The following is an 11,737-nucleotide window of genomic DNA, read 5'->3' as shown; positions in this document are numbered from 1 at the left end:
TATAAATATACTGGTTTATTATTATTTTTTTTAAAAGAAAATAATACAGTTAATAGTAAATTTTTCATTATTATACGTTCTACTTCATGCACAAAATCATGTCTTTATTAAGCTTGAATACTAAGATCTATATACGAATTTCAATTGCAGGAAGAAACTGGCAGAGAATATTGGAAAAACGAGAAAATCTGGCACAGAACACGAATTGTAATATCAGAATATGTTTTCTTCCATCTCCCATAAGAGTTTTCAATCCCGAAGTCGATTTGGATTTAAAAGTCAGAATAGAAAGCTGCACTTGAAACGGCTCATATCAAATATCTAGAGGAAAAGAAAAAAATAATAATAAAATAAATCTATTCTTAAAAAGAGGATTAATTTTCAACCATTTTACTATTCACGAAGGTAAGGAAATAGGCCTCAAATGGATCGTTTCAAAACTTTCTAACATTTTTTTTTTTTTTCTCTGTCTGTCTGTTTGTTCGTTCGTGATCCAGTTTCTATCTAAAATTTTTAAAAGGAATACATTTTAAATTTTTTATAAAAGCTTTCAACTGAAAACTCGGATTAGAAACAAAGTTCCGATGTTGAAGTCGAAATATTAATAATTAATTCGAGTTTTTAAGAATGATAATAATAATAATAATAATAATAAATACACTTGGGAATTTTGTGTAACTGTTTGCACGAAGTAGCAAATTAATTATTAAAGTGGATTCTAGAATATAAATTGACTAAGCAGTCCAGTAATATCTGTTTTAAGTCATGCTTGATTAATTAAAGTTTCAGTAAATTACACGTGTCTCAGATGTAACTAAACAGAACTACAGCGTTATATCCAAGGAAGGAAATTGTTCGTAGTGTGATTGAATTAATTCACCTAGTAACGAATCGTTTCGTAAGGCCATTCTTAATATTTTGATGATAAATTACTATAATAAAGATTCAATTTATTTATTTAAAAAAAAATTAATTGTTTTTAATTAATGTCAAACCTGTGAACAAAGGACCTAACAGATCATTGAAGTTGTTTTTATACATTTTTGTTAAATGTTCTGGGAAAATGGCCGTTGTTAAGAGGTGGTCGTTATGGGAGGTTCGACTGTTTAATAAACTATAAAAATCTTATGATTTAATATATTACTGCTCGAAAATTTAAGAAATTTTTCTATTTTTTGAGGTTTTGGTATTATTTTCTCATTATTCTAGTCCTCTTCTGCTATGGAAACGAGAGTGAATCATGCTGTCGGGGTGTTCTGTAATTATATTTAGTTCGTCCCGATTGTCAGTTTGAATTTCTTTCATCTTACAATTTGAAAGTAACTGATATTGGCTCTTTTTGACTCAATAGAGAAAAGAGAGAGAAAGAGAGAATTTAGGAAATTTATAGCCTAGATGCTAGAATGGACACAGAGATTGGAACTTTTATGTTTTCGATGAAGTATAGGAAGTAGAAGAATATAGTTTTATTGAATCGAATCTCCAAGAAATCATCATATATTAAAAACTAAAAATCTAATAAATTTTATTTTAAAAAATATAATAATAAAATTAAAACTTCTGGGAGGTTTTTCTTAAAAACTCTTTCCTCCCTAAGGACATCAAAAGGACGTTTTCCTCATTCCCATTATGGATTCAGCCAAACTCACAATGGGGAGTAGTGAAGAATGGGGCCCGAAATATCCGGAAAACCAGTAACCGAATGGATAAAAACACTGGTCTTGGGTTCGCACCTCACCAACGTAGAGTTTTCCAGTTTTCTTCACGTGCCTAACACCTAAATAAGGTCAATTTTTCCTTAGAAAGTCCACTTAAAGGTATCCTCTCTCTTGGAAGATCGCCCATTTGTTGCATTTGCCACATCTCACCAATCCAGACAGACCACCCCCAAAATTTTTGCTATTTTTGATGGCCCAGATTCAATTCCTCAGATCGTTAGATTGATGCATTAACCTCCATCCAGCTATTAAAAAAAAAGGTCAGAGTTTACGAAACGATAAATTTGATAAAGATAATTATAATTTATCTAAAAATTCTATACGAAGTTAACACGATGGAAAGAATGCATCTAAATGGAAGAGAAATCGAACTTTTTCTATCTTCCTTATAGACAATTAATCATTAATGGTAGAGCAAACTATGCTGAGAATATCTTCATCCTTCACTGGCTTCAGAAGATCAATGTTTTAGAATATAACAAGTGTTCTGGTTTGGGTTGGCTTCGTTTTATATTATTGGCACACTCATGGGATTTAGCGTGATATCTCTTTATCTTCTAATAGAAGTCTCCTATCTTCCTCCCTCGTTAATAAATAACATCGGCGATCAATTTTTAATTTGGAATAGCTACAAACCGAAGAAAAAATAATAATAATAATTTACTTAATTTCCTTCTTAATTTATAATTTATAAATTTACAATATAATAATTTCCCTTCTAAGATAATTTATCACATGGATGAATATGCTAATTTTTCTGATATTATTATTATTCATGCATTTATGTAAATTGTGTGTTCCTGTATACATGTAAATTATTAATATTTTTACTACAAAGAATGAATGGTGTTAAATGTGTTGAGGGAGGAAGGGACGGAGGGGGAAATGTAATAATTTTAAATTCTTCGCTTTTACTTAAAGACTTAATAGCTGTCTAGTTTCATTAATGTTTTATATCGTTTTATGCGCTTCGTTATGCTACGTAATACCTTTTCTTAATATTTAATTCCTCCGAAATGTGTTTCCTGTGGCGTGTTTGTTTCCGCCTCGTAACGTTAAACCCTCAAATTTTTTGCTATTTGATACATTTATTTTTAGAATTTATTTTCTAAAAGATATTTCTTAACTTCCAGAATTATTTCCTTTGTGTTTTAGATAACTTTATATTATTTATAAGATATATTCTACCATGAAATAGAATGGAAAACAAGTTTAAAAAAATTCCATTCCTCTAGAGAATTTGTTGGGAAAAAAGTTCATAAAGTGCAATAAAAAAGGATAAAAATTGATATTATTTCAACTATTTGTATTGTTAGTTGCTGTTTCCAAACAAAACTATCAAAGTCAGGACTATAAAAATGGTTGAAATTGGTGTTACTTTTATAAATTAGTTTCTACGATATAATTCTCAAAACACTCAAGTATATCTTATATTAAAGTAATGCTTTGTTTATACTGTCTCATATGGGGGAAAAAACAATACTTTTTTTTTATATTTTAGTATGCTGTAGTGTTTAGTTTCATTGTAATTCAGAATTGATTCTTCTAGCAATATAACTTAATAGCTTCTGTGTAGAAAAATAATAAACTTTTTATATAAAATACTAGAAAATATCTAGATTTTTCTAAGATTAAATATAAATATACTGGTTTATTATTATTTTTTTTAATAAAAATACAGTAGAATATATTAATTATAGTACACTATATAGGTATATAAAACCATTAGTTTTGGAGAAATTCAGAATATTAAAACTTGATTAGAATACAGTAATTTCAATATATTCGATAATTATATTTGTTTACAAATATCTAATTAAAAATAAGTAATAAATTATTAATATAGAAAATTAATTATATAAAATGTACAAGTAATATTTAGGCATGATATTCTGGAGTTGTATGGAAGTTGAAGCTGCTCTCATACTATAAACAGGTTCCAATAAAGTAGAAGTTTCTGCAGACAGAAGTCATGGCTATTGGAAATGTTTATTGACTGACAGCTCTGTATCCCAGAGCATCCAAGACACGCTTAATTAAATTAGAATGTAATGATCTTACTAACTACGAAAATTGCTATAAACAAAATTAAACTTATAAAAAACAATTACATAAATATAAATAAACAAATATTAATTACTTTTATAATAATTTTTAATGTATAAATTAACAATTAATTTAGTTTTTTTTTTTTTTTGAAGATTTGAGATCGTAACAAATTCCATTTTTTGAATGGTTTAATTCCACTTTATAAATTAAAATATTTCCTTAATTGTAATCAGATTACATATGAAGTAATTAATTTTCTAATAGACTTTCATCGCGAATTAAAACTATTCAATAAAATATTTTATTCATAACAATCCACTTCGGATGATTTAACACTTAAGTAGAATATATAATTTAGTTTAATACCGATAATTAGCTACTATTATCTTATTATTAGCCATCGAGCAAAATATCTATAACCACTTTCATACTTTATTACAATTCAAAGCATAAAATCTACCTTGACAACAAGCTATTCATTAATAAGAGCTATAATCTCACATTATCCCATAAAATTCAAGCTAACTTGCTTGACAGGCTTCTCTTTATTATAATTAATGCCTTTCATCTTCGTATAATGCTTTACAGAATAAAAGAAATACATCAAACAGTAAATATTTTCTAACTGACAATATAAAAAGCATGTCAAACATTCATTACAACGTCCAAAGTTTATTTCCAGTTCGAAAAAAAATTTACTTCTTCTCCCTCTTCTTCGTTCCTTTAGGATTATACAAGCAAAAAATGGCTACTTAATATATACATTTATGTTAATATTTAATCTATTTTTCTTTTAATTTTTCTATTTAGTAGAGCTTTAGACAGCCAGGACCACAATGGATGGTGAGGGAAGGGTTCGATATATTCGAAACAGACAGCTCGGATTCGATTCGGGATTCCCCAGAGCCATAGACTGATGTCTTAACTACTTCGTCCAATGTTTAATCTGTTAATGAAAATAATTTAATTTTATTTAATTTATTACTTCTTATATTCGATTTATAAAAGTTTCATTTCTGTTGTTGCATTTAATCAGTGGGTGATTAAATAATTTAAGAAATGATAAACGATTTTGGCAAGAATCAGTTGTTATTTGGGTGTTCTCTCTCTTGTTCTGTAGCTAAATTTAGTAAAACTGCATTTTACTCTTATGAAGAAAAGCTAATTTGGCTATTAATTTTACCGAGATGATAATGATTGGTATTAATCATAATTGTCTAGCATTAATGCAACTGTAGTAATTTAAAATGATGTTAAAAGTATACATTGATTCTTCAGATTTTATCCGATTTTCGTTCAAAATTAGAGACTATTCAATGCCTTTTTTAACCCCCTCCCCACGCTTCTTAATGTAGAAAATTTGGACCTGAACCAGTTGGCTAAATATTATTTAAAATCGTCCAAATTCTTGGAACGATATTCAAGTTTTAACTTTAAGAACTTAAGTAGACGAAATGTATATCGATTGACGATTATATAATTTCCTACGAAGTTTTATAAACAATTAAATAATGCAAAATCTTAATTAATAATAAATCTACTTAAATTATCTTTGTAAATTTACAGACAGAAATCTTTCAACCTTGTAAATCGATAAAGAAATCCGATTTATTTGGAATGTTTTTTATGTAATTCCTTCAAGTTAAAACTTAATCAAATTTTCATTTTCGTATTGTTCACAAGAATTTTCCAAGCTTTAATATTAGTTGAATGTGACATACCTTGTGATATCGTTGATGGCATTAATATGTTCCCTTCAGAACCGAGAGTGATCATTTCAAATTTAATCTTTACAATATTGTGACAGATGTAATTCGGACGGGTTTGATAACATTGTTTCTATATATTGCTTTTGTTATATCACGTCAGTGTTTCATTTAATATTTAGAAGAGTTAATTAATATTCCATGACAACGCTTCTAATTAATAATTTGTTAAAGAGTCTTAATATTTTATTTAATTATGTTTAATTCATTAATTATAATTATAATTCAGTAATTGTATTGTTGGAATATTCACTTTCGGTAGATATAAGATACAATTTTTACTCTTTTCGCCCTATGGGGCTCTTTTAATAACACCCATAATGGGTTTAGTCAAGTAGTGGCGCGTTATAGCTTCGTGGGGCCCCCACAAATTCGAATTAGGGGAAATATTTTCTTATAATAGATTGGTAGGGGCCCCAAGCAATTGCCCTTTTCACCCTTAAGATAATAGGCGCTTACAATATTAAGAATATTTATTATCAATTCTTAATTTTTAATGACTCTTAATAAACAATAATAATAGTAATAAAAGTCAAACTTATTATTACAAAACTAATTTTATTAATTAATCATTATTTTTATTATTAAAAATATATTTTATAACCTTTAATTTAAAAATAGCAACAGCAATATCACTCTTATAAATGTGTTTATATGATTTTGTTTTGATTTAATATGTTGAAAACGTGTTTGATTTAATATATAAGCTATAACGTGTGAACCAATATGATAATATTTGTTTTTGAAGTAAGTTTGACGTTAATATTTACAGATTACATAATACATTTTTATGAATTATTAGAGTAAAACGATTAACATGATCGACTTTTAAGAGTAGGCTACGTCGAAGTGTCATTGCCTATAAATGAATTAATATAATTTAGTAATATGATTCTGTTTTACACGATTTAAAAATAGAATTTCATATTTATTAAAATAATGTTTATCGTTATTTAATTGTTTTACAATATAATTGTTAAAAGTGTTACTAGAGCACCTCTGAAAAATATGGCTTCACTGATGAGATCCGTAGATATGTAATTTTAAGGCCTTTCGTGCTCTATCGAATAATAATAATAATAGTGTGAGGCCTTTAATTCTACTCTCGTAGCTTGATTATCTTATACAGTATGTAAATCCGACCCCGATGGAACCTCCAAAAGAGGCCCTCACCACAGGCCTTCTGAGACCAGGGGGTTCTCCTAATACGTATCTTCCTGTCCTTGTTTGAGTACAATCATGAACCGGAATGTTTGTTACAAATAGTTGTTAAGCAACGAAAAAAAAACAATATAATTATTTAAATTTATATATCCTAATTAAAATTTTAAAGACCATAGTAACTAGTAACAATTTTAAAAAAATAATTATAAACTATTTAATGTTTCTCTAATTATATTTTTAAAATTTAAATGATTTATTTATTATATACGAGAGTAAATAAAAGTAGAATACAGTATTTATTGTCGGCAGTTGTTTAGCAACAAGCAGACAAGCAGAGAAGATATTAAAATTTTTATCGGATATACAGATTAAAATCTAAATGCTATAGTTACCAAAATAGCATTTACAACAGGACGAAGCAAGCGTATACTGAATTGGAAAAAACGGATGAAGTTATCGGTCGCCATCTTGCTTCGGTTGTTGGTCCGTATCAAGAACCGTAAACTGAAAAGCTTCCGTTGTTTTGTCATGAATAGCAAAGTGTGTAATTCCTCTACTTGAAAAGACACCTCGTGTCGCTTACGAGATGCAAACGGTTGATTGTACGTAGCGTGACGTTAAAAACCGATTGATACGAAAGGGTGTCAACGATGTTCTACCGTAACAACAAATACTATACACCGTTTCCTTATTCTTCTTTCCGGCCGGAAATAATTGAAACGGAAACTGGAATCCGTTAATAAACACGCTATGGATGTTAATATATGCCGTAACTTAGCAAATAATTATTCTATAATCTTTTTATGGAGTTGGTCCAACTAATGAAAATCTAGTGTTTCTTCTTTACAAAAATTCCTCGAATGCTCTCGCCATCGTGTGAAAGCCAAAAATCGTTTTAGATAATAAGTGCAGCATTTACTAATTATGGGATGTTGTAAGAATTCAAATCGTATTTTTGTAATCCTGTAAAATATTCATTAAACGAAGATCGTACCTAAGTTGTGATACACGTGATGTGTGTTGGTATGCGGAAGACTCCACCCAAGAATCGTTATTTGGTATATAAAAATTCAGGATAAATTATAAAAGAAATGTCTCATAGTTTAAATTATGTTTAATTAAATATTTATATACTATACGTCTATCGGTATGTTTCCATTATTATTATTATTTGGGATGTAATTTTTCAACAAAACGCTCTGTAATTATGAATTCGCTTTATTTTAATGCAGTTATATAATTTCATTTTTAACATAAATCACGAATTTTAGCGTGGTAAATAGTAATAAAATACTTTGAAAACATCTCTCTGGAGGAATGTAAGTAAGGAATTGTGAAGTGGTGCCTGAAAGTCTTGATAAATTAATTAATTTACTTAAATAATAATTATTAAAAAATTCTTTTGTGTAAATTTCACAAAACTGTTTATTATTTTTTATAGTATAACTTTATAACTTCCAAAAAAAGGACATCCCGAATAGCGGAAAAATTGTTTTGTTTCCTTTGGTGGTCGTTATTTAGAGGTTTTGTATATATACTGTATATACATATACATATAAATAGAACAATTTTTTAAAATCTTAAATGCAAAAACTTTTGTATATAGGCCTAAATAGAAAGAAAGAATCTTAAATAGTAGTTTACTAATTATTCATGTACTACAGTACAAGTTATTAAGTGTGTAAACTATAAATTGTTATAAGAGTAAGCAGTAAATCATTATTTAGATTTCTTTCCATATACTAAATTAGTGTACAAAAGTTACAACATTTATAATATTAAGGATTTCTTTTTGGCAGGAAGATAAATTAACAATTACGAAGATAATCTATGGACAGAACGGAGCAGATCGATATGCTTCGATGCATGTTAACAAGATATAATCGAGCGTTTTCTAGAAAAGATTTTACTCTATTCGTAAAATCACTGCCGTAATAAATAATAATAATAATAATAAAATTATAGAGTAATCTATAATTTATTTTAATATAAATTCCGACAATTATCTCAAATGATAATTGTCCTAATTTATCCTAAACANTCGTGCTCTATCGAATAATAATAATAATAGTGTGAGGCCTTTAATTCTACTCTCGTAGCTTGATTATCTTATACAGTATGTAAATCCGACCCCGATGGAACCTCCAAAAGAGGCCCTCACCACAGGCCTTCTGAGACCAGGGGGTTCTCCTAATACGTATCTTCCTGTCCTTGTTTGAGTACAATCATGAACCGGAATGTTTGTTACAAATAGTTGTTAAGCAACGAAAAAAAAACAATATAATTATTTAAATTTATATATCCTAATTAAAATTTTAAAGACCATAGTAACTAGTAACAATTTTAAAAAAATAATTATAAACTATTTAATGTTTCTCTAATTATATTTTTAAAATTTAAATGATTTATTTATTATATACGAGAGTAAATAAAAGTAGAATACAGTATTTATTGTCGGCAGTTGTTTAGCAACAAGCAGACAAGCAGAGAAGATATTAAAATTTTTATCGGATATACAGATTAAAATCTAAATGCTATAGTTACCAAAATAGCATTTACAACAGGACGAAGCAAGCGTATACTGAATTGGAAAAAACGGATGAAGTTATCGGTCGCCATCTTGCTTCGGTTGTTGGTCCGTATCAAGAACCGTAAACTGAAAAGCTTCCGTTGTTTTGTCATGAATAGCAAAGTGTGTAATTCCTCTACTTGAAAAGACACCTCGTGTCGCTTACGAGATGCAAACGGTTGATTGTACGTAGCGTGACGTTAAAAACCGATTGATACGAAAGGGTGTCAACGATGTTCTACCGTAACAACAAATACTATACACCGTTTCCTTATTCTTCTTTCCGGCCGGAAATAATTGAAACGGAAACTGGAATCCGTTAATAAACACGCTATGGATGTTAATATATGCCGTAACTTAGCAAATAATTATTCTATAATCTTTTTATGGAGTTGGTCCAACTAATGAAAATCTAGTGTTTCTTCTTTACAAAAATTCCTCGAATGCTCTCGCCATCGTGTGAAAGCCAAAAATCGTTTTAGATAATAAGTGCAGCATTTACTAATTATGGGATGTTGTAAGAATTCAAATCGTATTTTTGTAATCCTGTAAAATATTCATTAAACGAAGATCGTACCTAAGTTGTGATACACGTGATGTGTGTTGGTATGCGGAAGACTCCACCCAAGAATCGTTATTTGGTATATAAAAATTCAGGATAAATTATAAAAGAAATGTCTCATAGTTTAAATTATGTTTAATTAAATATTTATATACTATACGTCTATCGGTATGTTTCCATTATTATTATTATTTGGGATGTAATTTTTCAACAAAACGCTCTGTAATTATGAATTCGCTTTATTTTAATGCAGTTATATAATTTCATTTTTAACATAAATCACGAATTTTAGCGTGGTAAATAGTAATAAAATACTTTGAAAACATCTCTCTGGAGGAATGTAAGTAAGGAATTGTGAAGTGGTGCCTGAAAGTCTTGATAAATTAATTAATTTACTTAAATAATAATTATTAAAAAATTCTTTTGTGTAAATTTCACAAAACTGTTTATTATTTTTTATAGTATAACTTTATAACTTCCAAAAAAAGGACATCCCGAATAGCGGAAAAATTGTTTTGTTTCCTTTGGTGGTCGTTATTTAGAGGTTTTGTATATATACTGTATATACATATACATATAAATAGAACAATTTTTTAAAATCTTAAATGCAAAAACTTTTGTATATAGGCCTAAATAGAAAGAAAGAATCTTAAATAGTAGTTTACTAATTATTCATGTACTACAGTACAAGTTATTAAGTGTGTAAACTATAAATTGTTATAAGAGTAAGCAGTAAATCATTATTTAGATTTCTTTCCATATACTAAATTAGTGTACAAAAGTTACAACATTTATAATATTAAGGATTTCTTTTTGGCAGGAAGATAAATTAACAATTACGAAGATAATCTATGGACAGAACGGAGCAGATCGATATGCTTCGATGCATGTTAACAAGATATAATCGAGCGTTTTCTAGAAAAGATTTTACTCTATTCGTAAAATCACTGCCGTAATAAATAATAATAATAATAATAAAATTCTTCGATTATATTATAAAAATTTTTTTTTATTATATTACATTTTTAAAATACTCCAAAAACAAAACTCGAATTTCCCTTTGTTTGGGGAATATTCCCTTAGTGTGTGAGTCACCCCCTCGTGCTCTGAATAAGACCATCCCACCTGTCAGGTTTGACGACTTCCGTTCGACCAATCAGAATCGAGAATGGTGGTCGGTCTTTGTCGGCTGCTAAAATGTGCTTCTCTCATTCTGAGATCGTCTCGATGGAAAAGTTGACATGGTTTCCGCTCAGTTACAAACTAAAGGTAAATTATAGCTTTATTTTTATCTAAAAAAGCAATCGTTTACAAGCGTTATCCTCTATTCCCTATCACCGGTTAGGGTTAGCTTTATCGCCGCATAAATCAATGTCTAACGCGTACATTCGATTATAAATAAGATATTTAAATTATTAGATGATTTAAAATATTAAAATTTATAAAATAAAATAATTTATAAAGTAAATATAATGTCCTTTTTTTTAATATATATATAAATATACCGTTATCGATCATAATTGGCTAGTTTAGTCGTGATGTCATTTTCATTGTTAAATCGACGAATCAGCGTTATTATTTTTTTAAAGCGTTTTATGACGAATTTCAATTTTTAAATTTTTGAATTTTTATCGAGTAATCAATCATATAAGACGCGTTGTAATTAAATTCCAAGATTAAACCCTTCACTTATTGTAAATTTATTAAAAAATTAAGTTTATTAAACGTTTAAAATTAAGTGAAATATATATTTCTTTTGTTCCTTATTTTAATTGTATTTTTTGTTTTTGTGTGTGTGTGTGTAAATTGAGATTTTATTTTCTTTAAGTCGGGGAATATTTTCGTATAAACATAAGAGTATATACAAGTAGAACTTAACAATTAATTTAGTTTTTTTTTTTTTGAAGAT

The 11,737-nt window shown here is 28.1% G+C and overlaps 1 protein-coding gene across 2 annotated transcripts in view; it reads left to right on the top strand.

Moving 5' to 3' along the window:
• Positions 1 to 132: 132 nt before the first annotated feature.
• The window catches only part of LOC111615835, a 17,858-nt gene continuing 6,253 nt past the window's right edge, over positions 133 to 11,737 (top strand). The window contains exon 1 of one of the 2 annotated variants that reach the window (XM_023357267.1): positions 133 to 405. Coding sequence is in view for 1 of the 2 variants with exons in the window: in XM_023357266.1 (XP_023213034.1) it covers positions 11,070 to 11,097 (28 nt within the window). In the remaining variant the exon portion in view is untranslated. Of the gene's footprint in view, positions 406 to 10,840; positions 11,098 to 11,737 lie in introns of those variants that run through there. The other variant, XM_023357266.1, reaches the window with a different exon arrangement.

The sequence above is a fragment of the Centruroides sculpturatus genome, unplaced genomic scaffold (assembly GCF_000671375.1).
Source record: "Centruroides sculpturatus isolate CEXI.00-Female unplaced genomic scaffold, Cexi_2.0 scaffold2752, whole genome shotgun sequence".
Lineage (NCBI taxonomy): Eukaryota > Metazoa > Arthropoda > Arachnida > Scorpiones > Buthidae > Centruroides > Centruroides sculpturatus.
Note: the sequence above shows the minus strand (reverse complement) of the source record. Positions and strands in the feature narration are given on the sequence as shown.